The sequence below is a fragment of the Phialemonium atrogriseum genome (assembly GCF_030411735.1).
Source record: "Phialemonium atrogriseum strain 8032-3 unplaced genomic scaffold QBC33scaffold_30, whole genome shotgun sequence".
Lineage (NCBI taxonomy): Eukaryota > Fungi > Ascomycota > Sordariomycetes > Cephalothecales > Cephalothecaceae > Phialemonium > Phialemonium atrogriseum.
In genome coordinates this window covers 294,417-322,303 of record NW_026848167.1, presented here as the reverse complement: position 1 = coordinate 322,303, position 27,887 = coordinate 294,417, and the positions used below count along the sequence as shown (strand labels likewise).

General features: G+C 51.7%; 4 protein-coding genes and 1 non-coding gene across 5 annotated transcripts; 1 reads left to right on the top strand and 4 right to left on the bottom strand.

Moving 5' to 3' along the window:
- Nucleotides 1-7,979: 7,979 nt before the first annotated feature.
- Nucleotides 7,980-11,250, top strand: QBC33DRAFT_598179 (putative ankyrin repeat protein; the record flags this gene model as incomplete). Its single annotated transcript, XM_060431958.1, has 8 exons — nucleotides 7,980-8,033; nucleotides 8,228-8,458; nucleotides 8,533-8,699; nucleotides 8,766-8,925; nucleotides 8,960-9,189; nucleotides 9,275-9,771; nucleotides 9,813-11,073; nucleotides 11,149-11,250. Exons 1-8 carry the CDS (start codon nucleotides 7,988-7,990, stop codon nucleotides 11,248-11,250), a joined length of 2,694 nt encoding a protein of 897 aa, XP_060279829.1. The 5' UTR covers nucleotides 7,980-7,987.
- A 658-nt stretch (nucleotides 11,251-11,908) lies between these two features.
- QBC33DRAFT_562733 (uncharacterized protein) lies at nucleotides 11,909-13,034 on the bottom strand (the record flags this gene model as incomplete). Its single annotated transcript, XM_060430229.1, has 2 exons — nucleotides 11,909-12,846; nucleotides 12,929-13,034. 2 exons carry the CDS (start codon nucleotides 13,032-13,034, stop codon nucleotides 11,909-11,911), a joined length of 1,044 nt encoding a protein of 347 aa, XP_060279828.1.
- A 2,570-nt stretch (nucleotides 13,035-15,604) lies between these two features.
- Nucleotides 15,605-16,989, bottom strand: QBC33DRAFT_243005 (uncharacterized protein). Its single transcript, XM_060422928.1, has 3 exons — nucleotides 16,868-16,989; nucleotides 16,257-16,718; nucleotides 15,605-16,188 (listed from the first exon to the last, which is right to left on the bottom strand). Exons 2-3 carry the CDS (start codon nucleotides 16,646-16,648, stop codon nucleotides 15,684-15,686), a joined length of 897 nt encoding a protein of 298 aa, XP_060279827.1. The 5' UTR covers nucleotides 16,649-16,718; nucleotides 16,868-16,989; the 3' UTR covers nucleotides 15,605-15,683.
- A 2,835-nt stretch (nucleotides 16,990-19,824) lies between these two features.
- QBC33DRAFT_t74 lies at nucleotides 19,825-19,912 on the bottom strand. The gene has a single exon. It is a non-coding gene; the product is annotated as a tRNA-Ser (tRNA).
- Nucleotides 19,913-20,862: 950 nt separating this feature from the next.
- QBC33DRAFT_242971 (uncharacterized protein) lies at nucleotides 20,863-22,546 on the bottom strand. The gene is made up of 6 exons (XM_060422927.1): nucleotides 22,535-22,546; nucleotides 22,186-22,328; nucleotides 21,978-22,116; nucleotides 21,888-21,917; nucleotides 21,429-21,761; nucleotides 20,863-21,358 (listed from the first exon to the last, which is right to left on the bottom strand). The coding sequence occupies exons 3-6, from the start codon at nucleotides 22,094-22,096 to the stop codon at nucleotides 21,040-21,042; spliced, it is 801 nt and encodes a 266-aa protein (XP_060279826.1). The 5' UTR covers nucleotides 22,097-22,116; nucleotides 22,186-22,328; nucleotides 22,535-22,546; the 3' UTR covers nucleotides 20,863-21,039.
- Nucleotides 22,547-27,887: the final 5,341 nt, after the last annotated feature.

Genomic DNA, 27,887 nt, shown 5'->3' with positions numbered 1-27,887 from the left:
TGTTTCTTACTTGAGACCAGCCAGGGAATACCAACAGAAAGGATATTGAAAACTAGGTATGTCAAGTTGCTCATCGAGACGATGTTGCTGGCTGCTTCTTCCTAACTTTAGCTCTAGTGAAACAGGGCAAAAGGACTGCCCCTGAAGGGAAAACAAAACAACAACCAACCAACTAACCAACCAACCAACCAGCTGTCAAGCCAGCTGATCAGTGGAAGATGAAGAAGACTGGGCAAGTAGAAGAAGAAGAAGGTTATAATCATTTCAAGTCTGAGATGCAGAAAAGAGCCGATATTTATATCCACAGGACTTGGAAGGTCCCCTAGCTTCTGTTGGGAACTCTAGCCCCCTTTCACTAGGAATGCTCATTGTGAATGAGTTCTTCAGGTCATGGAAATCCCATTGGTAAACTGAATTCACCTAGGTAAAACAGCAATTATGGTCACGAAGATGAAAAAGATGAAAGTTTTGTTTACATTCTACTCGGACAAAGACACGACTCGCCGGTTTCAAACGGCTTGAGATTGACCCCTTTTACTTAACAAGACTGACAGTTAAAGGGAACTTGGAACTGAGCGATATATCCGTTCAGGCTCCAAAGGCGACGACCCAATCATTCAAATTGAATAAAACTCCGCCTCGTTGCCTTCCCCCTTATTAGCGCATCGACCATGACTAGGGATGCATTAGGTAGCTTGGCTCGCTTGGGTAGCCGAGGCATATATGGACCTTCCATCGATCTCCCCATAGTTATTATTAGCCGAGCCAGTAAAATTTTAGATGAATTTGAAGGCGACCAGATCTCTGATGCGGAACTCAGGCTAAGATATGTAGTCAGGATGCCTGGAACAAAGCGAGCGTCGCCCAGTCAACCAGGGCTAAGAGCCTTAAAATTCTTGCACGTAATCTGCTGTGAAATGCAAAAACTTTGATTCGGTTCCCGACCACGTGGAATTGTTGGGTGTTGGAACGTTTTGAGTTTGTTTGGGTTGGGAATTGCAGTCAACGACACTCAATGGTTCATAACGTGACACCACAGATGGATGCATCAGACGAGGTTTTTTGTTCACGTCCTGTAACAAAAGGGCTTACTGGTCATGCCACATGTGACTTATTACTCACTAGGTACCGAGGCGGTCCCAGTCCTTGCAGTCTTACTCAGGCGAAGCACAATTACGAGAAAGTGCTATTTTGGGCTTTGATGATGTCAGGCAAAATGTGCACAGTCTGAGTCAGAGGCGCTCAGCACCGAATGTAGATGGTTGCATACCCCTCTTCCGTGCAAGGCAACCAACCGCACGTTCGATCCTTGATCCTGGCAAATAAAAACCTCAAGGCAGCAACCCACGCCCAGTGCTGCGAGACAAAAGGTTTGCCCGGTAATTACGACGTCTAGTCGGTTGCGCATCCACATCGAGCGGCAGGTGGGGGAAGAGGGCGGGGGGGGGGGGGGTTGACACGCCCGAATTTCCCTCAATGTTTGGCGCCAGAAACTAAGGCTGCAACGGCTGCCGCGGCTGCTACAGTTGGTACGGCTGAGAACTCTCTTCCTCCGACGAACCGGCGGACGAAGTCCAAGGCACTTTGAACTCTCTGAGCTACGCATCGCAGGACCTCGGCATGTCCGAGACCACCACCATAATTGACTAATTATAATTACCCTGACAACAAACAAACAGATGGCGAGAAGCATCGAGAATGTTCGCGAGCAAGTAATCAATATGTATTGACGGAATGAGAGGTGTACGCTGGACCAAGGACGGAGTGTTGACTGCTTTGCAAGATGTGACGAATACTCCTGCCAGGCGCTCTTGCATCACGATGATCATGACAACCTTGTGGCTGGATACGTGTTGAATGAAACCTGACTTGGCCAGCAAGCCACACCCATCCTGCCTTGAAATTCTTCGTTAGCTTCACCTTAGATACAAACTCAACCTGAATGCCAGCGTTCATTTATACCTAAAACACTCCGAGGCAGGAGATGTTTACTCAAGAAACCTCGGAGGCCTATTCGTTCATGCTTATCGAAGCAACCGCGAAAAAGAGTGAATATTCCTATGGTTCAGTATGCTTACAAGAGTGAGAACTAATAACAAGAGTGAGTATCACAGTATTATAAGAGAGTTGCTTCAAGTACGAAAACGCTGCTGTAATAAAATACGCAGCTATTTGATTCTTTGACTCCGTCTTGTTCTGTAATCTCTACACCTCCCAGATGATAATCTTGACGGCGTCCTTGTCTTCAATCTCAGTGCACTTCCTAGGGGGAGACCGAGGAAGCTGAATTGCCGTTTCAGCACCTCGAAGTAGAATTATATTCCGCGTCATTGAATTTATAGACACGCCTGAGTCACATATGCTAAAGTCACCCTTATAAATCGAGCTGACGAGCTTCAGTATCAAGAGTGACGGTAACAGTTATTTATCCACGGCAGCGACAACAGCAACATGGGTGATGAGGGTGCTTTGCCATAGCCCTGCCACCACGGATCTAGGATCTCATCCCTCGCAAGTTCTAATAGGTACCTATCTAAATTTTGAGAGCAGTGATGAACTGCACTTGACATTGATTGATTATACTGGAACACCTCAGTAGGCCTTGATATCAAGGCCACCCCTTGTGGTACTGGAGGAGTGGCGCGCCGATAGTAGGGCTCTAACAAGACGCTGAAACTCTCAGACTAATTGATTATTGGCATGGCAAGCTAATGGATTCTTGAGTAAGTACATCTCATATCGATACCACGTCTGAGTCTGGCCAAATATCTAGAAGGGAACACGAAACTCACGTCCCATACCGCTCACTGTTGACATCCTTTGTGATCTAGATCCGCCCGTCCATTAGCTGCTCCCTGATCTCGAGTGTAGCCGAGCTGGACTTCGATCGGAGAGCTGGGGCTCGATCGGAGATGTTCATCCCCAGCCTCGCAGACACCCATCCATTCCGATGCAGGCTCGAGCAGGCTTGCACCTCAAAACAGGCACCCGGACATTTGTCCCGTGGCTGCTAAGTTGTACCTATTTTGTACCTCCCCTGGTCAACATGTCACCGGCTTCTCGGAGCCTCGTTGCAGCACCATTTGATCGCCTTGCGGGGCACCGCGTAATTATATCACGAACTGCAGATGTGCCCCGCAGCCTTCTCCGGTCACATTCAGGCGATTGCTACGATGTATGTGTAGACCCCATTGGCTGCTGGCTGAGACCAACATGATGCAATGCCAAAGCTGGTTTTGCCCGGGGCGTAAAACACGGCATGTTAGAGCTCCTGGATGCCTTTTTGCCTTGTTCACATTCCACTCAGCCCTAACGGCTAGGATCAGGTGAAAAGGTAGCTTGAGACACACCGAATCACAGGGCAAATTAAGGAAACCATTTGTTCATCACACCGAGGCAGTCATCCATACTCGATCTCGCACTGGTCCAGCGAAATCATTTGCTGATTGGTCCGCAGGGCTGCATCGAATAAGGCGAACGCGACCCCCCACCTCCCACCACAATGAGGCGGATAAAATACGCCCGCGTGACAGCCAGATTGACGGCCAGCTGGCCAAGGATTGCACACCTGCCGTCTTGCAAATCCAGGTCTGACGCTGAAGCCATTTCTCAGCAGCCCCCCACCCCCCCGAGCGTGGGACATTGTGCCACTGAGAGGAGGAGCCTCAAGTAGCACGGCTAGGCAGGATACGAGCCTGCCGCCTAGTCAGCATCGAGTGGACGTCAGCATTGAGTTAGACAAGGACATCGTGATGAATCCCGTATGCTCACCAATTACCTGAGGGAAGTGACTGTAATTTCACAGATTACCATCCGTGTTGTATGCGTTTAGGAGTGAGAATACAGACAAGTCGGGATTGCTTTCAAGTGGTTTATTCTAGTTGACTGAAAAACAAGCCATCGGCCAGGCTAGGAAACAGTCTGCGTTGATGTCTTCTATTCAATCTCTTAATCTCAACCGTTAACACTTCCAAGCATTTAGAATTGAACTTGCTTTCCCTTTATCATCGTTCAATGCCCCTTGGGTTAGTCCATCATCTAAATCCCCATTTGAGGTCTAGAGATATGTCTCGCTTTGACTGTTATTACAATACAACAGGTTCTGACCCTAGAGTCATTTCGTGAATGTGGAGATGACGGTTGCCAGAGACAGGCAACTGTTCCACTTGAAAGACTAATTATCGTTAAGCCTGCTGAGACCTCAGTTGCCTTCAGTCTCAACCCTGGGTGTTGTCCCCTGGACTGAGCTGTCTGGAGCGGTACCCGTTATCTAAATCGATACTTACCTAGTCACATGAACCAGACTTTGTTGAGGCATCTGTGGGGCTGCTTGCTGTCTCAATTCCCCGTGTTCCCGATTTGACGCAAGGGATACGAGTAAAAATATGCAGTCCTATCCTCACCGCGAGACACACCGAGATTTGAGTGATTTATTTGTTGTCTAAGCACGGTTGATCCACAACACCCAAGCTGTGAGTCCGGACGAGGATTCAAGAGACAGTCACCGTCAGTTGTTTACAAGAACATCGCGAGCCTCAGCTCCCCCAAGCGGACAACCAAACCATACGTCCTCAAGCTTGGGCCTCCCAAGCACACCGCACTTCCTTGCCGAACAAAAACAATACCTAATGAAGCCACTCATGCGACCGACCAGCCACTCAGAAACCGTGCAGCTATCCCAATGCAGACGGTATGCAATCCTCTCCCCAACAGACCAACCCAATGCGATTGTGGTATGGAGATAGTTCGGGTGCCTTGCCTCAGCCACTCGGTTGCCTTACAAGAAGGGAGGAAGACCGGGGGTCTATCACATGCAGGGCAAACACGGCTTGAGCAAAAACAAAACCGCTCGCACGTCAAACCCCCCCCGCATATTTGTCGCCCGAGAGCAGCGGCCATTCTCTTGGATTGTTTGGTTCGGGATGCTACGCAGTAGGGCCGGGCGGCTAGCAGCCCTGGGTGGCTTTTCGAGACCGAGGTGCCCCCGTTCTATTTGCTGTGGGGAGAGATTCCCATTGGCTCGCGGGCCCAACGCAAAATAACCCCCCACGTACGGATAGATAGTTAACTTTGCTTCTTTTACGTCACATCAATACGACCAAGGTATGTTTCAGGGGGTGTAATGGCTTGTGAGGCTGTTGTTATCACACGAGGCGGGAAATCGGCGACAGCCAACGGTCATCATTGAAGCGGGGATCGAAGCGTTGGTCACCCCTCTTCGCCTTATCGTAGCTCTGCTCTTGATGGTCCACGGCAAAGCTTCCTCAGAGTGCCTGTTTGTCAGTGTGGTCTCCTGTGTGCAAGCATACACGCTCTCCATTCCTATGAATGCTGCAAAAAGTTATAATTAAGTTTCGAAGTGGGCTATTAATTCAGTGAATATTAGATGCCAATTGATTGTCAGGACTAGAGGACTCAATAGTCCAATTTGTCCTACTGCGCGGAAGTCAGAACCAATGTGACAACCGAGTGAGCCTCTCAAGACCCAATTAGCTCCCGTATCGAAACTGAGACCCAGAAAAACATCCCTGCCAAAGTTAGCTACGTTGTAGTGTGGCAGAATTAGCAAGAGTGTGCACAACAGCCAGGCTATTCATGTGAGAGGCAGGAGCTATCCCTGGAGCTGAAACATGAGGTCTGCACTCTTGGTTGATATTACACAAAGAAAATTGGAGAATGGTTGCCGTCTAGCAATTGATTGCAACTAACTAAGGGCACGGAAGAGGTTCAGATGGTGGACTGACCGTTCAGTCAACATCAGGCTACGTTGAGGCTGGTCAATGGCATTCCCATTCAGACGCTGAGCCGCCCCAGGGTTTCACTAATCAAGCCTCGACAAGGCTGACCAGAAGTAAGCTAGCCGTACACACAGTTTTCGTGTGCTGGGGCGCCCCGTGTCACCATCACCCTGGAGCCGCAGCCAATGCGGTTCCACAAGCCCGGCATTGCCTCTGTCGCAGCAGTACCCGATTGGACGGGTTACCAATGGGCCGTTCGGGAAGTGGAAGGTGGGTGGGAGACGGGCATCCATCCCAAGAATGAGACCGATCGGGGAAGACAGCTCGTACCAAGGCAGTTCCCAAAGCGTCCTCCTGCGTGGTCGCACATCGGCACAACAACCGTCCCAGCCACGCCGGGATGCCGGGAAATGGTGTCTCTCGATCCAAATGTCATGTGTCCTGGTGCCGCTCCCCCAAACCGGGGGCTTGCATAAAATTAGAAAGAAAGACAAAATATATCTGTCGTGGAACCCAAACTTGCAGGACAGGGCTGTCTGTTGGGTCCCCGAGACTCTCCTCGACTTGCATATAATATATATATATATATATATGGCACAAGGGAAATGTTGAGGGTCGTGGAGTGCGGAGAGAAGGGGGGGGGTTGGGTTCCCAGGGGTTCCCGACGATGGGGACGTCGCCAACCGGCGCCCCCCTCCCCTTCCCCCCCACGGCTTGCGAGGAAGCAAGGGGGGCCCTCGCTGAACCGCGAACGAAGGTCGGAGGATGGTCTCGTTGGCTTGTATCCCGGCCCCCCGTCGGGACTGAGTGCCTTCTTTTCTTTCTAGCCAATGAATAGCATGGGTGCTAGCTTTGGTGGGAGTGGCAGTTTCGGCTGATACAGGCATACCGACCAACAGGTTGTTGCAGTGTTTGACGGGAGAGGCGTTCTCGGCCCACTGGGACACACCGGCCCGACAGCATCCCTTGAGTGTGTGTTGAGCCAACTTTCGTGTTGGCAATCGAGGTCTCGAGAGCTGTAAAACCTTGTGTAGGTAGGGATCAAGGCTGGTGTTGTGCCATCAAGTCATGCGAGACAATAGACCATGTTAGAGCGTCACCGTGAAGCAAAGGAGCGGTTGGGACCATTAATAAACCCATCAGGGAAGAAGTTCAGCACGTCAGCGTGGCAGTAGGAAGCTGCTTATACCATGACATTTGTGTACGGAGCTTCCTCGCAGGGTTACCCGGCCCGCCGCTTTAAGGGTGTCACTGTGGATGAGCACCGTGGATGAGCATTGTGGATGGGCCGGGTGAGCCAGCGGGTGACCAGCTGGGTGAGCTGGGTGAACCATAACAAACATGGACAGACAAGAGACCAGGAGTAACCCTATTCATACGAGGTTTGGTTAGCTGTTACATGTAAGCATCCAGTCGTGTGAAAGCTGTCGTGTAAAGCATTTGTGTGAAGCCATTCTGTGAGATTTGTATTCGGGGCCATCTCAGCTGGCGAGCATACTCCATCCCATAAACTTCCAGCTTGCCCTACTCAAAAAAGAAAAGATAAATAATAAATAATAAAAAACCCCTCCCTCCTCAGACGAAAGCCGTATAATTAGCTACCTTTCATGTCTAAATGTCATATCGATCATTGCGTTGATTGCAGGCGTATCACCGCTTTGCTTACGCACTGATGACTGTCTAAATGGTCCACAGACTGCACCCTTCGAAAGCTAATAGATTGATTCTACCTTACCTATGGTATTATGCTGATAACACTTGCCATACGGTACTGTGTGAAAGTTCGATCGGAGTGGACGGGATGTGTTGGATAGGTAATTGGTCAAGCCGGGGGGAGGCCTGTATTTTCAGGGCCATTGGCCAGCGCTAGCTCCAGCTCTTCAAGCAACGTTCAAGCAATACTCAAGCAATTCAACCGCTCCAGCCGCAGCATTGATGATATCTGACAGAATGAGATTGGCAAGCTTTGCTAAGGCAGGCTGGGTGGACCGCCACGTTCCCTGAGTCAGTGCGCACTCACATCCCCTCCTGGGTTGAGGCTCTAACAATTTTTGTCAAGCTGGGACATAGATTCGTCCTCTTCCTCTGCGGCCTGCAGACGTTTTGGGCCCAGTTGGCGTGTAGTTTCTGGGGCAGCTCGGTGTCTTGAGGCGCGCACAACACAGACGGAGAGCATCGAAATGAAGGTTGTTGACACCTGCGACATGGCTGACAGGGGTCGTGCACCAGCCGCTGAGAGAACAAAGAATATGTCGTGGGGCAGTCGTCTGGGCTGTCATCTAGGCTGTCATCTGGGTTGGCCCCTTTTCCCTTCTTCTGAGCTGGCTGGCATCTCTTCTCATTCCTTTCTCACAACCATCCTAGAGGACTGGGGTGCAGCATGGAGAAGTTCTCTTCACCCTCCGACCATCGCCGTCGGGCGAAGCATGCTCCATCTCTATCAGACCCGGGTCCTTTTCAGGTGCTGACCGCTGCCGCTATGACTGCAGTAACACCTGCGCAGCTGGCAGCTGCTAGGTACCCCCGCGGCATCGGGTGGGCCGATGACGGTTGCGCCCCAGACACGGGACGGCAGACACCTAGTGACGGGGCCGAGAAGAATGCCCTGTGGGACGAGGCATATGACACAATGAAATCGAAAACCGGAAAACTCGCCGAGAAATTTGAGCAAGTCGTCATGGAAGAGTACGACAAAATGGCAAAGGGCGAATCGCTCCGAGGTGCGTATATCATCTGCGACCCTGACTGGCGGCCTTTCCCGAGGATACTGAGACGAGACGCCGACTGATGCTAGAGATAACTCGGCTGCAACTGACCCTTGATGTCCCGGCCCAGACGACCCGCGACGCCATCAAAACTGCCTCAAGGCTTCTTGAAATGTTGCAAAAGCAGCTATCGCCCGTCCTCGAGTTGTACCCGCCGGCTGGCTTGGCCTTTGGTGGTTTATGTCTGGTGCTCAGAGTAAGTGTTGTCTCTATCTTTCATATCGGCCGACAGAGAACGCTGTTGACAAAACTGGTGTTTCAGATTGTTGGGTTCGCGATAACTTCACAAGAGGAAACGATGAAAGGCCTCAGCCACATTGCCCATGCCTTCGACTGGTATCTTCAACTGAGCGTTTCTTCGCTGCTCCAGCGTCAAGCTCGCAAGGGGGGAGACGTCCCCCCCCTCCCCCGGCCCCATGCTCGTAAACCTCTTCTCGACAATTCTGGAATATCAAGTGAGGTCAGTCACGTCGAGTTGGCGCTACAACTTCAAAAGTTTGTTCCGCCCAACCGAGTTTCGCGATCTCTTGTTGCAGCTTGAAAACGAAGAGAGGTATTTCGACGGAAAGGTAGACTCGTCTATACAAACGGAGTTGCTCGAAGTACAAAACATGGTATGTACTGAACAGGAGACAACCATGGCTTCCTCTGTCACCCAACAATTCTGCAGCTCCGAGGCGAAGCGAGTGTCCACTGAAGAAGACAATGGCATTGCCAAGGACTTTGCCAAGTGGCTTCACGACCAGCCGGAGTTCAAGAGCTGGGAAAAAGGGTAGCAGAGGCATTCTCGTCGTCACCTCTACCCGCCGGACCAATCCTGCTCTAGCCAAAATCCTCGCCTCGACCTTGAATCACGGCACGACCATAAATCACGGCAGAGACAAGACTCCGAAGACTCTGATCGCGCATTTCGCATCCACGGACGCAGCGAGCGAGCACCAGTTCCCGAAAATGGCCATGGAGCTCACTCACCAACTACTCTGCCAATATCCGGAGCTTGCGCTTGGTCCTGTTTCTGCTGTCAGAAACTACAAAGGTGTTGAGCATAACGAAGAGCTTCTCCTCCAGTCGGTCGTGGACGTTCTCGAATGGTTGCACCATGATGACCGTGTCATCTTTGTCCTTGACCTCTCGCGCACTCTGTTGGTTGATGACCGAGATGGCTTCCAGCAGTTGATCAGAAAAATGTTCCGCAAAGATGATAAAACCCCGCAGCTGATCAAACTACTCATCACTTCCCACATGGACACTGGCCTCAACAAATTCCTGTCGACATTTGATACAACGACTTGCCTCCGCGTACCCCCAGACAGCACTGCACGAGGGCAACTTCATCCACAGACGCAGCCTCATCCACAGGCGCAACCTCATCCACGGACGCAAATTCATTCAGGGACACAATTTCATCCACAACTGAACCGTTGTTGGGATGCTCTGCAGGACGCAGTGCAAGGACGGCTCGTGGAATGGATATCCAGTTTGTCCAGTCCGCCTTGCTCATGATATCTGGCGCCTGTCGACCACTCATTCTGGCAGAGCTCGCATCCAGCGTAGCCGCATACCGCGCCGTTACTGAAGGCTCGAATTTCATGGAGCTCATAGGCAGTGAAGAGCTCTTATCGCTACTGTTCGGGGTGGGCTGCCTGAAGTATGTTGTGGTGACATTGCAGCAGGCGGGCTTCAAGACCAAGACGGCTGCGCACGAGGCCGCCAAAGTTTACGGGTTGGGAGGAGTCATGCCCACACGCCGTGCAAAGCTTGCTCTGGCCGAGGCATCAACGTTTTACCTCTCGCAGCAAGTTGCCGGCCTGACGTTGGAAGAGGTTGACCAGATCGCCAAGGACGTGGCAACCGATCTCGAAAAAGAAGCGGAAACGCCGAAGTCTAGACGACACTGCTCTGCTGTTAAAGATTCTATCATCAATGCCTCGTTCATGTGCTATGGGGCAGAGCACTCGGCGCCGCAGCTTTCCGAATTTCCCATCTACAATGCCCAGGATGGCTCGTTGCGTTTGCGGCCGTCTCTACAAGAGTCTCAACAACAATTGTGGCAGCCACACCATTTCTGCATGCGGTTCTGGTATTACCGGCTCAACGCATTGGATCCCCCCATCCACGACTCTTATGTAGCCTACCTATGCTACTCCCGAGCTTCTGGCCCAATATCGAAAGATTTCGGCAAGAACTTGTTCATTGCCGCCGCGGAGCTTGGTTGTCCGGCTTTCGTCACCGAGGGGCTTAGGCGTGACCAAAACCCCAATGAGACAAACCAGTTTGGCCACAACGCGTTGCACATTGCCGCTATGCACAAGGACGTTGCCATGTCACGAACCCTTCTGGACGAGGTCGGCGTAGATATGCTCGCCAAGGATGCGCTTGGCTTCACTCCGTTCCATCTCGCGGCAGACCTCGGGAAGCCCCAACTTCTCGAGGTCTTCTTCGAAGCGGCCCAGCGTCGACTCAATCCAAGTCAGATCCTGGAGTTCCGGTCCATGGTCGACAGTGGGCCCGAGTCTAGGAGACGCGCGCCGCGATGCAAATGTGGATATCGTCAGCTGATCAAACGGTTCGTGCTATCGAGAGAGGAGACAGCCTTGAGCGATTGGGAAGCTTGGTCCTTGGCTACCTGCACGATGCCCCGCGAGATAGGAAAGGGCATGATATATCTTGCCTGCCGGAGGAATCCGGGGCTGATGCAGACTTTCCTTGAGCTTGGCATCGATGCAGCCAAGCTGCGAGAGCGGTGAGCTTGCCTCGATTTCCTTTATCCCCCCCCCCCTATTGAACGTGTGTCTCGAGGTCCATTAGATGACTCCAGAGACAAAAGATGTCCCCTACTTTTCATGGCACATTAGGTCCCGTCTCCGCGCTAGGCAAATTCTGACACCGAGAGTTGCAGGTTCCCTCCCGGTGGGGATATTCCAATGTAATCCCTGAACCCGACGACGAGCTCCAGCAGATGGTACCAAGCCGCCGAAAGTATTGCGGAACTGATGGGAGGTCAGTCATGTCTCAACTCAGTATCGGCGGACGCCTCCAAGTGGAGCAAGAGTGGCGGATGGGTTTCGGTGGACGGCAGTGGCTCATCCCGCAGTACCGGGAACGCGATCCGAGATGAATGCGGAGGGGAAGACATAGGACACAAAGCCCACTTGGTGTGATGGCACTTAGGAACTGCGTGCTCTCTGCAACAGATTTAGGCATCGAAGATGATAATCTCGTGGCCGTCATGTTTGAACAATTTTTCTCACTTTCACTGGTTGCGAAGCAGTTTGAGCGGTCGTCATAGATATAAAATAGAAAAACTAGCAAAACCAGCCAAAAAAAAAAAAAAAAAAAAAAAGAAGAAGAAAAAAAAGAAACAATCTTCTCCGCGTCCTTCCGGCCCAGAATATTGCCGTCAAATTAAGACCGACGGCCCCAGTTTGGTGCTCCATATGGCTCAAAAATCAAGGCCTTGACAGCTACTTCTTTGGCAGGATATGCGATCCCCCACGCAGTAGCTCCCTCGGGGCTATGCTGGGAATATGGAAGCTTAGGGAGCTTTGCCTGCTCTTCAAGCGTGGACGGGCAGCTGCAAAAGCCGGCGAGAATGGTGATGGCATGGGTGAACGTGGTCAGCGGCCCAACCAGTCTCTTGAGCATGAGTGCAGCCGTCATGTAGGCTGGCGCGAGACCACCCAAGTACAAGAAGTCATCTGGGCGTCCAGCACCGCCGGACTCCAAGTTTTCATTGACCTGGTCCTGTCTCAGTGAGGCATAAGGGTGGCGAACTCTGTCGACAAAATCGACCATGGCGTTGAAGCAGTATTGTATGCAAGACGGCTCCATGCAATGGCCTGGGCAGCATGAGTTTTCGCGGTCCTTGATCGTTTCGCTCTGGTTGATCCGAAGCCAGGGTGGCTGCAGCATGTAAGGCACCACTGATGCGTTGGCTGGATGGAGGGTGAAGCCAGGCGTGCCCACTGTTGCCGGCGCCAAATTCGCCAGGTTCAAGGCGATTTCCGTCAGACCCGTCGTAAACACAGCCCTTCTGGCATAGTATTGGCATCCGGAGATCAGCTTTTCCAAGCACTCCAGCTGAGGGCCCAGGTTCCCAGCATGCTTTATCAGAGAATCGGGATAGCTGTGCCGAGTATGACAATAGTGCACCACAGCATGGAAATAGTCTGTCGGAAGATTCTCCCCTGCCCAAGGTCTGCCATACTCTGCCTCAGTAGCGGCCTTGAGAGTGTCGCGCATAATGGCCAACAAGTGCTCTTCCACGGTACGCTTTTGGTCTTTCTTGTCCGGAGCAATGTAGTCCAAGACGTGGCTACCGGCCGTGTATGGGAGAGAGTATCCTGTTGGTGTCTGTAGTCAGCTTCTATCCTCTTGGACTAACCAGCCACCACAAGGGGGCCGATGGATTGGAATGGGCCGCACCATTCTCGCAATGAACACGAACGTCATGCTCATGGCGGGCTCGCCTATCATTTGGAATACCTCCATCGTTTTCGAGGCCGGGGACTTGGCTCCAGTGGTTCGTCATGTTGAGCAGTGGTGATGTGCAAGGTTGCGAGATGTGTGTGTGTGTGTGTGTGTGTGTGTGGGTGGGTGTCTGTGTATGTGTGTGCTTGCGATAGAGAAGTGTACCAAGAGCGTACATGGTGGGAATCGGGCTATTTCTGTACAATTTCGCTGAGCTGGTCATCTGTTGTCGACAAAGAATGTCGTAGTTTTCCGCATCCGGCGAGCCTGGAGGCGAAAAACGGCATTTCCAAAGAGACATGCAATGGGGGAAGCGATGTTGAGTCACAAAGCTCTTTCACTTGGACACTTGAAGTGGGTGGGGAGGCAGTCGGTCAGAGCCCCCCCCTTCAAAGAACTTCGATTACGTCAAATACCTTAATAAGATGAAACCGGATAACATGGCCAGCCTGCCTCTCTCTTACACGACGGAGCAGCCAGTCGCATTCTCGCCATAGCGGCAGCCCATCGCCATGCAGATATCCCGTCAGATCCTGACGAAGTCTCCCTTGGTGACGTCGTGCTTGCTCTATAGCGTGATATTGGGCTCCACGTCCGACAGACAGCCCGGGCACTCCGAAATTCCGGACTGGCGGCGACGTCAACTGCTCTGGGGCGCTGGAGTCGCCTCGACGCAAGCGCGGCAGCGGGCGAATACTTCTTTCTAGTAGGCTTAGAAGGGGGACGGAGAGCTAACGTCAAAGGCTGGGCTGGACAGGAAGGATCTGCAGGTGGCTTCTCTCACTGTGGTGACTCGATACATGGGCTGTCGTCGCCATTGTTGCTGCCCGAGCCTATGGTAGAATCATCCATGTCAGGGATTTCGTTGGCCAATGTGGTGGCGACTAGATTGTCCGTCTCCATCGTGGCTCTTCCAGGCGACAAATGATCAAATTTGTCGGTTATTATACATTTTACCAGTTATTAAATGATTAATAGATTGTCCTCGCCCTTACCTTTGTGGTGTTTACTGCTCACGCTTGATGCAGCAGCAACTTTGCCAACTCCGGCTCCCATCGCCTACGCCGCCGGTTCTGGGCTTCCCCCTTCTGCCACCATGCTTCGTCCTTCCTGCTTTGACCCTTCTCTGCTTTCAGCCATGGCTCTCTGGTGGTCTTTTTTCCCATTCCCCCAATCGTTTTCCTGCCCGCTGTTGAACCTGGCTTGTCCAAAGCACCAGCTCCCCTCCACAAGTCGCCCGCTCCCCCATCCCATCGCCGCATGTCGACAGCAAGCTCTTTCAGCAAAATAATCACAGGCTTCATCTTTACCATTGTTCCCTTCGACACTGCCAGAACATGACATTGTCAGAACATGACACTGCCAGAACATGACATTGTCAGAACATGACATTGTCAGAACATGACATTGTCAGAACATCAGATTTCTGTAAATCTTGGTTCTTCTTCGTCACTTGCTATCTCTTCTCCGGCTCGATATAAACTATCTGCTTCAATACAATCTACCCTAGGTATACAAATCAATCCTTCTCCCATGTCGGCTATTGGCATCTGCGTCATTCTGTTTGTTTTTCCAACTATTCCGCGTCAGTCTCGACAAACTAAGTCATGTCATGGCAATGTCTCATCCACTTATACAGGCCTTTTTCCATGTACTGTACCTAGTGAATTCCTTGTCGGCACATGATTTGTTGAGGGTTTTGCTAGAAGGTGGAAGCTTCAGGACACTATAGGTGACCTGTCCTTGCTGTGACACATTTTCTTGGAATCAGACACTTTTTTATGTTCAGACTGCCGTCTCTCGCTGGGAATCGCTTATTTGCGGCTGCTCATTACGTGACACTTGGCTCAGCTGGGAGGTTAGAGTAGTAGTCCTCGAGAATTGAGCGCCAGACAATTTAGATGGTAATTCCCTAAGTCAGGGCTGCTGGCCAAGATCTAGATAGATGGCATCAAAACGGCTTCATAACCAATCACAGCCAATGCATAATTTCTCATTCGTCAGTCTCTTGGTTTGGTGGATTAAGTACAATCATACCTCTATATTAGCCCCGTCGCTGGAGTACGTTGTTCCTAGATAAAGTCTCTTTAATTGTGACCAGGTTGAATGGGAATAAAAAGACAAAGCCAATCCGAGTGTTGGGCGGAGCCGAAGGGCCTTTAAATATGTGCCTCGCCGAATGTAATGGCCGGACTTCTCAGGAGTGACAAATAACGGGAGTCTATTTTGGTTTATCTGTTCCCTTTCCTACATCTGACTTGTTCAGCCCCTGGAGTACGAAGTAGCTTGACTCAACATCATCAAGGGGGAAGAAAGAAAATGAACAAATACGAGATGTTGTCGGCAGGACAACATAACCTCGTAAAACCCAGCCTCTTAGAACTCTCATCCGCGTCCCAGAGTCCCAGGATCATATGCTCTCTCCAGAACAAAAGACGGGACGAGTCCCTTAGCAGAAGCCTTTCCCAGAAAACCTACTTTCTGAAAGGCCAGAAAGCTGTTTTCGTGACCAAGACGGCCGAGCATCGCTTCGGGCTAGAGGCGAAGATGTGAACTTGCAGGAGAGAGATGCCAGCAAATAGGGAACCTTTGATAGAGAACGAGGCTTAAATTGGACAATAGTGGATAGTGGCCACGGCACCGACTCGAAAATACCTTTTTGGTCGCTGTCAGATGACTATCGTCATATATTCCCTCCCAAATCCCGGTATTAGGAGCTGGAGAGCCGATAATATTCCTCTTGTGCGCTCCTAAAGACTTCATCCTCCTTGGCCTCATCGCCCACGCCACTGGCTGGGGCCGGTGTTGATCCCCTTATCTGCCAGGGATACCCAGCGACATCAGGGAGGTAGCCGTCTGTCAACGGCCGAGGGGAAATCTCGGGACGCCTTGCGTTGCCATCGATGAGCGGAGGGCGATGAGAGTCTTCTCGAGGATTGGGCGGAAGGGAAGTGGCGATCCCGCCACTGTCAATCACCGCATCAATGGAGCAACGAGGCAGATGGCTCTCGTCGGATTCCTGAAATGCCCGCATGACGTAGGAGTTGTCGAATTTCTTGCGCTTGGCGGTTGATTCGCCCCGAGAAGTCTCGGTAATGTGTGCGTCTTTGGTCCTCTTGGGAATGACTCCTTTCCCAGCATCCGTCTCGGCTCGACTATGGCTGCTGGCGCTCTTCCTGGCCGAGCCTGGCTCGCCCACAGTACTTTGTCTGGAACTTGTGCTCATCTATCAGCAAGGTTGACTGGCCGAAAATGAGATTGGACACAAGCGCGTTATACCAACCTGGGAACTGAGCTTGGGAAAGAGCCAGCGCCGACGTGCATCGAGTCGCTTCCAATGCTCGACCCGAAGTCGTTTACTGAACTCGCGGGTTGTGGACCACCATCCCCAGACCAGTTCGCCAGTCGAACATGGTCAAGCTCTTGTCCCTTCTCGTCAACACACGCGGAAGTGCGGAATGGAGTTTCGGGGCTAGGATCGATGTCGAAGTCTCGGTGAGGTCCAGAGATCGGCACAACGCGTGACGTCCTTGGAAGCCAGTCGTTTGGATGCTCGTGTTGGCCGAAGTTAGGAGGATACTGCTGGCTATATTCCGACATGTACGAGTCGTGGGCCTCCGGTTGAGGTCTGTGAGGTCTGTGGACGGGAATGTTGCGAGGTGTGCGGTCCGTCATTCCTAGAGTGACAACATCCAAGGTTCTCTGAGAGTGATTGTTGTCGACGCGTGTTGGCAAACAAGCTGGTCTTTGGTTCTGCTTTAGAAGGAAGACTGAGTCGGGATTGGGGGGTGTGCAGGATCGAGAAATCGGGGGCGGGTTGCATGGCCAGAATGGAAGGTGCGACCCAGGGGCAAGCCATAGGCAGTGGTGCGCCAACAATAAAAGGCAACCTACCTAACACTCGAGGCATCCGCGTATTGTGGACTGTGCAGCCAATTGGGCGGCTGCCATGTATGTACCTATCTCGCTGGTCGGTGAAGTCGGAGTGGCCCCTGTACACTGCTTGCCTCACCGACGAAACATCAGAGGACGGCCGGATTCAAACTCCGGAACTCGAGATTGAAGGTTTCCATTTCTTCAGGGAGAGCATGGCGTGTAAGCGCGGCGTGGTTTAAGAGCCGTACTTTCCGGCTGCCCATCCGGCCCCATCTAGCTCGTCTACTTGTGGGTAATTACCTAGTTCCTGACTGTGTGACACGAACCTGAGATCTACCTAGGTGATAGGTACCTTACAGGTAGCTTCCGATATTTGCAGAGATTTCTGTCACACTCAACCCCTATCACCCGCAGAAAATTATTCACCCCCCCCCCATTCGCCCCAACCACAACACGAAATGCAGCCAGGCCAATAATAGGTCTCAGGCGAACACAATGGAGATTGTTGCCGAGATTGCTCGTCTCTACTTTCCGATCAACGACGCTGAAGTGTGTATGCCATGGCACCAGCTGAAGGGTGGCTTCGGCCATGTGCAAGATTTGCAAGATTTGTCCGCTTCGGAGCCGTCTCGGGAACCTCGCTCGGGAATCTCAGGATCCACAGGAGCCACGGGAACCCTTCTTCTTGGTGTTGCTCGACTTGGGTGTTATTGACGTAGCTGATATAGCCTTCGATCGCTTGGCCAGCCGCTCTACCTCTGTGAGATCCTCCATATCCTACGTAGAAGGTCAAATATCTCCTCAAACGTATTATAGGCCGGTCCAGCCAGAATATGTGGTCCTTTAGGGTACCTACGTGACGTGACAAGGGCGGCTCCGTGTAGGCCTGGTGGAGCTCCGTGCAGGCCTGGTGGAGCTGCAATTGCCACAACCCCCCTTCGGTGCAGTCATTTTCTCAACAATAAAGAGACTGCAGTTGACGGGGGAAATGCGAGATTACTCAATTAAAAGCCATAAGCGATTCGCAGATTTTCGTAATATTCGGATGTAATTTGCGTTGTGCGTTCATGGTGCAGTTCGGAGCCCAATTGCTTGGTGGTGGAAACTATTCTGCCATTTTTTGTTTTGGTAGTTTTAAGGCCCAATTATCTATGGGCCACACAACACCATAGTTTAACCTGGGAATGATTAAAATGTTGTTCATCCTCCATCCTCCATCCCCCATCAAACAAGCGAACAAAACTGCTCTCAAAATCTTCCCATCTCCGTCACCACCAATCATCAAACCAGGCCGAGTCAACAACTTACCCATATGTATCCCAAGGGAAAAGAGAAACCGGAAAACGAAGACAGCAAACATGCTACGCTGGGTTTCTCTGCCCACGGAGATAATCTTTATGATCCTCTGAAGTTACTTACACGGGAAAAGCATGGCTTGGCTTCCCATGCTCCAGTCTGTAAAGGATGGCAGGCTGTGATAGAGAAGAGCGTCCGTCGACTGAAACTGCGAGCATTATAGGTAACTTAAAAGGATCCGGATTTCCTGGAATCAGAACCGAGCTGATGTTATGTTCTGAATAAACACTATCCATTAAGACGCCCAGTGTTCGCCCACAAGGTCGCAGACATGCTACGTTATAGGCCCTAGATGGAACCCCGTCGGAAAGCCGTGGTCAAATTAAGCTCGAACGGGCTGCGTTGCTGGTGTACCTTGGAACCGGTTCGAGCCGTTACTATTTGCCACATTTCCGGATTATCTAGCTTCGCCGGGTCTGTCGAACCCGACCTGTCAACTGTCAAGAAGGGGTTGCTGGGATGACCATCCTAGTCCTATTGCTTGCTCGGTGCTTGCTTCTTTGGACGAGGCACCCGTGATGGCGCCTAGGTCCAGTAACACAGAGCAGTGGTCCGTGGGCCAGCCAGTCCGTGGACCAGCCAGGGGGGGACAGGGGGAGTCTTTGGCATGCCCAAACCCAACTCAATCCATCGCCATCGCAAAGGAACAAAACTAGAAATATGAGGGCCCCCCTGACATCTGAACACAGAATAGGTCGCAGCCGGAGAGATGGCAAACACCTACTGCCATCTCAACGTCACCCGCGGGGAAGCAACATGCTCCCCCTGGCAGATCTGGCGCCCAAAGCACCGCTAAGCTACTAGTTTCCAGAAATGCAGGTAGCCATAGCGGTGTCTATCAACGGTTCACACTCGACCACGAGTCCCTTGGAGATCATACACCACGACCACCCCCCATCTTTTACTGCGATGCCGGATAGCCAAGTCTTGCCAAATCGGAAGGAAAGAGAACAAAATGGAGGAGAAGAAAGGTAATGCGAGGAAGTAGGAAGAAAGGAAACGCGGGCGGCGCCGACTCGATCATGCATTCAATGATCCAGGTCCGCCCCAATGCAGTCTTGGTGCCCAACGCCGCCTCAGATACACATTTCCAATCCAGCCATGAAGTATGTCCGGGCGGTTCCCCGATTGGTGTGTCTTGTCCGAGTGTGCCATGCACGAGATCGAACGAATCAAGGGGGCACGTTGCTTTCTTTTGTTTCAACCCATCGGGATAATGTGATGGATGGATGTCGTCGGGCTGGATTGCGCTAAATGCCATGAGATTTACGTTCGGGAGCCCCCACAAAGAGGCGACCACCTAGGTAATAGGTAGGCCAGGGTGATCCAGGGAAACTAGGATACCTGCGAGAGGGAACTCTTAACATAACCTATGGTGTTGCAACGTGTTGGGTTCCCAGGCACAGACCCGTGGACGGGACTTTGGGACGGGACCGGAATATTTCAGCCTTTCGGAACAATCCCAGCCCACTGAGAGCAGGGATTCCAGTCAATATTGCACCACAGACAGTTCTAACTGATTCTGAATTTTTGTGAGGACTTTTCCCTCAGTTATCTGAAACAATATAGGACAAATGATTTTTTTTATATAAAAAAAAAGAATAAAAAAAGATTTATATCGACAACAGGAGGATTCGAACCTCCGCGGACGAATCCAACAGATTTGCTAATTCGAGTCTGTCGCCTTAACCACTCGGCCATGTTGTCTCCATACTGTGCCGAGTCTATAATTCACATTACTAATGGAAACCCAAAAAAGAATTCATTACCTAATAAACTGTACAGACTTTCTGGTATTTAATCCCCCTTGCCTCGAACAGAACCCCCCACAAACATGCAACCTCTTTCGTCCAGTGCTAAGATGGTCTTCCCTCCTCACGGTAGTCCCTCGTACGATTCCCAAAGGCGCTGCCTTTTTCAAGCTCGCTCCTCTCTCAATTCTCTCGAAGACGGCGGTTGAACGCTGTGTAATAATTGTCGCGCGGCAAGGTCATAACGCTACATAAATCTCGCAGAATGGCCTCAACCCAAGTGGAGACGAAAGTGAATAAGAAAATAAGAAAATAAGAAAATTAAAGAAAAAAGACAGCCAAGAGCCAGTCAAGGAGTTTAAACCGAACCATGGCTCTGGAGCCCTACCAGGGATGCGCTGCATTACCAAACAATACACTATAATAATAGCACGGGTTCTGATGTCACCTTTCACGGAAGACATGCGGCCGAACCACATTTTGAACGGCAGAGGAACTAGCCAAACGAACGACAAATTTATTAATAAAGGGTGCTATCTGGAAAAAAAAATCCCTGGTATCCTGTTCCCGAGAGACTGGGGCCCAGTCCTCCCCGAATCATCAAAGCTCCGGCCCCCTTATATAGCCATCATCGTTTCCCCCCTTCCTCCCTTCCCGCCGACAAACATCCAACGAGAACAGCTTCCTCCCTGGATGATGCCTAGCCCTCAACGCCTTCCTTCCCTGTGATGAGGAACTCTTCTATCCCAGTCTCTCTCTATCTCTATCCTCCGCTTTATTACTATCTAGAAGAAGAATGTCAGAAAACTGGGGTCCTAGTGGACCCCCTGGAGAAGAGTAATGTCTACCGCACGAGGTGGGGGTATATTTCTGAGTGAGCCGGTGGCTATCGGAGCGGGCCGGGGTAGCAACAGGATTGCCGGGAGACCTGGGTCCCGACCGCTTAGTCGCGAACCGGCGGAAGGCACATCTATCGGAGATGTTGTGTGTGCGTATGTTATGTGTGTTGATCATGGGGAGCGAGCCCGGCTGTTCATCCGACAATTGCTCGATATTTCAGCCCCCGTCGCCGACGTCCACGCATCAACCCGAGCCTGGGTGCTGCCCGCCGGGCCCGGAGCCGCGAACGACGTCGTCGATCTCCAAGGGGGCGTAGTAGGCGATACCGACTCGGCCGTTGTGTGGTCCGCCGTTGGGGGAGGCGTCAGCCGAGGCCGAGGAATTGGCCGTGGAGCCCCCGACATAGGCAAGGATCTCGTCTAGGACCAGCGGTAGGGGACGATCGACTCCCTCGGACGGAGTGACCGTGCTCGGTGGACCGCGCAAGAACGTGTTCATCTGCCAATTGCCCACGTTGGTGCCGGTGGCGGTGGCGGTGGCGCTGTCTTCTGCCGAGTTCGAACTTCTCATTGTCTATTGTCAGTTCTTCCATTTTCAGAGACCTCTTTCCTGCCCTGTATTGCGAGACATACGGAGGTGACCCGTCACGGGCTGTGGTCAAGTTGCCGGGGGAGGCACCCCCCGAGGAGAGTTCCTCGGGGGTGACATCACCGGAAGCAGGGGACGGCGAATGTCCCCCGGTGTCATCTTGGACCCCGTTCGTCGGGACCATCGGTTCGTGGTGTCCGTTAGCGCCGTCGACCAAGGCGCTGTGGTTGGGATTGGGTTCTCCTTGGACGGCCAGTCCTGCGGCAGATGGGGACGGACCAGCTCGGCGGCGGCTCCGGACACCGGCGGCGGTGTTGTCGACACGGCTCGGCATTGCAGGGGCGAAGGTCTGTCGAGAGAGAAAAGTGGATCTGCAGCTGTTTGGCTTCGTTGGCGTGTGCAGGATCTAAGGGTGCCACAACTGCTCCCAAGTGCCCCTGCAAGTTCTGGGTATACGTTAGTGGGCAACTCCATATGTTCTCTTGTGCGGTGGATACATACACCTCTTCTTAAGGCTGTGATAGCACACGAGTCTGAGACAGGCGCTGTGGTCAATGTTACTTGTTGGCGAGGGGGTCGGGGCAAGTGTCTACCTTTTATAGGAGAAGAAACACATCTCATCGTCAGTAATCCTAAAAGACCGGCCAAAACAGGGCAAAATTTTTGGCATGTTTTGCCGACATGGCCCTAGGGAAACTGCCTGGTTGTTCATCACCACTGGGAAATCAGGGGCTGTCCATCATATAGACACACATCAGTAAAACTTCCGAATCGGGGGCTGTGGGTCCGACGAAGACCAACCACAATTGCAGCGAGAACTTTTGCTTCTTTCTGATGGTTATTTCGGGGATTGCGGTAGCCAGTGATCTTGCACTGCGCGGACAAGGGTTGGACATTTCGGTCGAGTCACTCTTACGTCCGTTGAAACACCAGAATGATGAGAACTGAGGAAGGATCGGTGGATCAGCGGTGAGGGGGACCATGTTTGCAGTTAGGCTGGCAAGAAGGAGGGAGGTGTCAAAATGTGCAGTTAGATACAAAGCATTGTACCGAACTGCCATACAAGGGGTTGTTGCGAACTGTTGAATCGCACAGTGAAAGGCCTGGAAGCTCCGGATAGGGGTTACAAGGCGCAGCTGGGAGAGCGTACCTTCCCAAGCCTTCATCGCTGGATGCGAACACCGGCCACGGGTCGCAGGGGAACAGGCTCGCATTATCCCTGTCAGAAGCACTGTAAAATGCCAAGAACCGTGCGAGGAGCACCATTTTACGTTGAAGATACCACGCTGAGTTGGTCTACCTCTGAGACGGGACGCCAATTAGGGGTGCTGGGGGTGTTATTTGTGCGACGTAAGAGTTTCCTGTTCCAAGGTGTCTTGACTAGTTAAAGTACTATTAGGTAGGTTTGGGGGGAGGGGGCGCCGGGGGGCGGACCCGGGGACAAGACGATCAAGTGATCGGCGAACGTTATTACTTAGTGCCCGACGGTGTGTGAGACAGTCGGCACGGCTCAAGCCCCGAGGCGGGCTTGTGCAACTGAGATTTGCTACTGCAGTAAACCTGCTTTTTTCAATTTTTTTAAGGGGGAGGGAGTAGTTGGGGGGGGTCTGCATGTAGGGTCCTTGTCGCTGTCAGGTACGCAATTCAGCATGGAAAATTTTTTAACGCCACACTGTTCCATTTAGTGCTCCCCAGTTGAACCATCCAATGATCCAATCCTCTACCGTTTCAGTGTCCTTTTTGGTAGCGAAATGCCGGAAATTACGTGCTGAAGGGACCCGATAGTTCGGGTACAGATGGTATACCCGGGGTACCCCTGAGCTGCCTATCCCCCGCGACTTTACCTTGCACTAGTCTTCCAGTCCTGTCTATAATTTCCCTTGCTCTTACGCGCGTCAACTTATTGCCGACTCCAATGTTCTAGCAGGGATCCCTAGTCCAATTTCTATATCTAGTCGTAAGTCGAAATGGCAACGAGTAACCCATCGAGCTTGGCTCCAAACCCGCCTGCGCTTCGTTGGTATAGAAAGGCCTCACGAACAAGGGGGCCGAACTTGAAAAAAGGCAACGATCGCTAGAAAGAGAGAAAAATAGCTCGTTCAGCCGCAGCGATCTACAATGCGAGAAGTGTCCGAGCGGATGGTATCATTCTGGTCGGATAGGGTGTTCAAATGCCAGCTGTGGTGACCCCCGCTCCGTCCACGACTGGAACGTTTCTTGATGCGCTAAAAGGGGGGCTTCAGACTTTCTCGGTAACAATGGTTGTCATGTACTTCAATCTGCTTTTGGAAAAGAACCAAAAGGCTGCTATGTCACCCATAGGGTTAGAATCATTGAGGAACCATTGGACGATGTCTCTCATCAATAATCAGGGCCGTACTTTGACCGAATGCTTTCTCGATAATAGCCTTCAGGTAGAACGCCTCGGCCTACATCTTCTCAGGGCAAGCTGCATAATGCTACCCCTGATCCTTTGCCATGGGTGTCTTGTGGAGGTTGGGTTTTCTTTGGTGCCAGCAAGCGCCTTCATGTATGATAGCGGCAAAGAGGGTCGGCCCGAGTCGAGAGCCTGCCGACAGATCCAGCTCCCCCAAATTTATCTAATAATAACCGATGATGTATCGCCGCCAATGGCCAGGCCATCCCCAGGTTTGGTTCTGGATCAACAGAAATTTGCAGCCCCAGTGGGCCAATTCTTTGCTACGCGAGCACCTCCGAGTCTCACCTGCCGCCCTTGAGATGCTGCAAGACATTCGAGATTACGAGGGGCAGTTTCTGAAACGCTACAAGAAATTCATCAGCAACCGCGAACATAGCATTCGGCCAGAAGGACCAAAAAAAGGAAAAAAGGGGAGAAAGATTTACCCGATCTCGAGGTATAACTTGGCTGACTGGCTGCTTCACGCAACCTGCTACGACTACTCCCTGTGCTACCGCTACACCAAGGAGGTATTTTCGTTGCTACTGGAGCTGCTTGGGTTTGTATATAAAGGGCTAGACGGGGTGAGGGGGAAAGTGAAGGTACAGTGAAGTCCTCTCCTACCCCTGTCCACCTAGGGCGGGCGGGCATCACCCACACTGCCTAAGACCTCACATAGATACATTCCCAAAACACGACAAAGTCTACTCGCCCATATGACTTTGGCAATGGGAAGTATCCAAGATCATCTGGAGAGGTATCCACTCCACCATTGGACTGCAACGCACAGTTGGTAACCGAGCCAACAGAGGAGAAGGGGTATGTAGCTAGTGTTGGTGTATGTTTTGCTCTACGGAATCATTAAGAATGTTCTCTCGAGTTTGAATAGACGCTGAAAAACTTAACTGATGGCAGAGATCTTTGTCAGGTAGAGATCGAAGGACGAAGGAAGCGAAGAGTAGACGGCTGGGTCACAGGTCGGACACTGGCAGGCAGTATGGAGTAGGGGGAGCCCTCTTCGACAATTTAATAGCTGGCCTTCTTCCCTTAAGACAGGGAAGGGCGGGGGCATATATATACAATGGGGTCGCCGATCAAGCCCTGTCCTGGCCAATCCTTGGCGGCTGCAGCCCTACTTAGAGTAAAGGGGTTGGGGTGCGTGCCTACCAGCCACTCTGGGTTGCATGCTCCTGACAGCTGAGAACAGGAAGCGATTTTGGGCAGGATAGCGTTTGAGTTGCGGAGAGCATGTCGAGCAAATACCTATTCATAGCCCAACAAACTATTGACGACTAAAGCATTATGGCTCCACCTCTTGAAGGGTCAAATGCTGCTTTGCATGCTTGGTTGCCCCTGCACCAGTTCTCAGGGGGCCTGTAGATGCTACTGGATACTGTCGAGCTGAATGTGAGGTGAGACACTGTCAAGGATCTTGGTCAAGTGCGGAGTGGAGGACGAGGGAGACGACGGAGTACCCGCTGAGTTACAGGGAGGAGGCCAGTGGGTAGTAGTTTATAAGGAAGGGGTGGGGGGCGGCTATCACATTATCGCGTGCCTCGTCCGGGAGATAGCCAGCCTTATATACCCAAAAAGGAACAGGGGTCAGGGCCTGCCCTGACTGATCCATCGTCCGCTGCAGCCCAAGGGGTCCCAGGCGCCTCCCAGCAACTGTGGCTCGTATTCCCTGACCGATATGGTGGAAGCGCCGTGGGATAAGCTGAGGTTGTCCTACGTTGATATCCTCGGCCTGGAGAGGAGATGTCCCGAGGCACTACAAACCTGTGTCACTCGTGCACAGAGTTGATATTAAGGGTCGTCTCTTCTAGAAATCTCGCAAAACTAGTAACTAATTAGAAGTAGGAGGTGTGGCTGTTGCCGCTGTCTTAGACAAGTCTCAACCTGGAAGATTGTGATGCGCCACCTCTGCCTCACTCTAGCCCCCTACCTCTCTACTGTTACACCCAGCCCGACGTCATTTGATGCAGATTAGCAAGCAGGACGCCATTACCTCCTTAGAATACATAGCCCCTAGACTTAGTAATGATAAATGCCTGTCTGTTTGCAAGCACATTTGCAATTGCTTCTGCCCTATTGGTGTCCTTCTGCCTTGATAACCTTCGCAAATCGCCAACTGCGCTAGTGCTTCTTCACCACAACGAGGTCATATCAGGCGCTGCGACGATCGAGCACTGAACAATGACAGCGAGGATGTTGAATTCCCTGTTACCGAGGAAGCTATTCGGCTTGAGATCGTAATTCGTTGTGAAGGCCACTTTTCCAGGAATGCTGAAGCCAGCCTACCTCTACGTTTGGAGGCATCCTTGGATGATGGTGTCAAGGAATTGGCCGATACGCTCGGTGTCTTCGCCTTCATAAACCCGACCTAGAGTCCTCAGCCAGTTCGGTCGCTTGATCCAGCGTGTCGCTCCTGGACAGTCGATATGGGCGGGACCCGTCTTGGGAAAGCCCATAGCTGCCCATTTCGCTTGCACAAATATACCATTGAAGCAGCCCGTGAAGCAGCCCGTGAAGTGCCAACTATCTGGCGCCACTCCGGTGTGACCAACTAGTCCGATGCATCGTCATTATGCTGTGAGAGGGTAGTGCCACCGAAGTAAGCCCTAACTGCTCTTGAATCTCAGATGCGGCTCTTCAGAGATGCGAGTCCTGGAAGAGGTGTCAATGGGCTTAGTGACAAGTGATACTGCACGTGCAAATCGGGCCAGTTCTGTATGACGTGATCTTCGCCTGCTGAGACCGCAAGGAGCACTGAGGTCGGGCTTATTTAGCGGGGCTCGTATTACGTCACAGTCCAGGAGCAATCTGGGTTAGGTCCTAAATTGGACTCTAAAAAAAATAAGGTACCCTACAAGGTACCTACCTACCTTTATCGGGCAACGGGATCCAAAAGAAGGACGATAATGCTGCGAATAGCAGGCGGGAATGCAAGGGGGATATAATCGAATCTCGAAATGAAGTCAACTTCGGACATGTTTGAAGATGGGAAAACTCGAGAAAAGTGTGGTACAGCCTCCAGGGCGCCGACGTACGAGCGGCTGACTTGGCAGAGCGAACGGATGCGTTTCATGTTCTACTAGGTTGTACGCGTAATTGCCTATCAGCCTCCAGATCAAAGGGTTGCATGAGCGGATCCTTCCCAGATGTGCAGTCTAGAAAGCGGGTACAGTCTTGGCACACAGATCCTGGGCGATGATACCACTGCAAAGGCACCTGTTCGTCTGTACCACTGGCTCCAACATGACGATCGTGCTGCACCGCCACCTGATGATCTTTGGAGCCGGATGAGACTCGAAAAGGAGACTCGAGAATACCAATACCGGAAGCAAGCCAGAGTGCAGCCTTCGCACAGCGCAGTAAAGCTGCGTCTCTCCCCGCCAGACAATCTTGCCAAGTACCTAAGTACTCTGTACCTGACCGGAATGGGTCAAGCGGTTGAGAAGGGCAGAAATCGGCGTGCCGTTTGTCTCATTGTATTACGTTGGGACTTCCAGTGGAAAATTCATAGGACTAGGCACTTTATCCGTCTCTGAAACCAAACGGTCAGTGCAAAATTTGCAGCAATCGTCCCAAAGATCACCTGAATAACCCTGGTTGCAGCATGTCTTGGCGTAGATCGTCATCGTTACTCTGACAGTTAGCCGTAACTAACTAATTAAGGTATGGTCAGCCACTGAGAGTGCAGCTATCTATCTGACGGTAACCCCCCTTTTCCCAGCGAAGAAGTTGCTGTCCTGTTCAACCTCAGCCTTCTTGGCCTGCCACCATCAAGCTCGACGGGCCAAACTTTGACCTCGTCTTGTCGAGTCCGTACACAATTGTTTCCCATTCTCTTCATTCGTTTTAGGCGCCCTTCGGAGTATTCCCTTCCATTTCTTGTCTCCCTCACTGTCTCAAGATTTTCGTGGCCCACATGTGGTGAATCAGGTATGTACGCTAGTGGTGGTTCCTTTTTTGAGTCCCAAGTTTTATTCCAGGGTCAAGATCCTGAAGATCCTATCCTTGCATGCATTCTTTGATTTTGACTCTTCAATCACCATAAGCTGTCGAACTCTCGGGTTGCTAA

What these genes read in the sequence shown, in the direction of transcription:
- QBC33DRAFT_243005 (XM_060422928.1), bottom strand. Translation starts at nt 16,648, where the DNA reads ATGACGGACCGCACACCTCGCAACATTCCCGTCCACAGACCTCACAGA. An exon ending in TTCCCAAGCTCAGTTCCCAG is followed by an intron (nt 16,189 to 16,256) that starts GTTGGTATAACG and finishes GATGAGCACAAG; the next exon opens with TTCCAGACAAAGTACTGTGG.
- QBC33DRAFT_242971 (XM_060422927.1), bottom strand. Translation starts at nt 22,096, where the DNA reads ATGAACAACCAGGCAGTTTCCCTAGGGCCATGTCGGCAAAACATGCCA. An exon ending in TATCACAGCCTTAAGAAGAG is followed by an intron (nt 21,762 to 21,887) that starts GTGTATGTATCC and finishes GAAGCCAAACAG; the next exon opens with CTGCAGATCCACTTTTCTCT. An exon ending in GCCCGTGACGGGTCACCTCC is followed by an intron (nt 21,359 to 21,428) that starts GTATGTCTCGCA and finishes GACAATGAGAAG; the next exon opens with TTCGAACTCGGCAGAAGACA.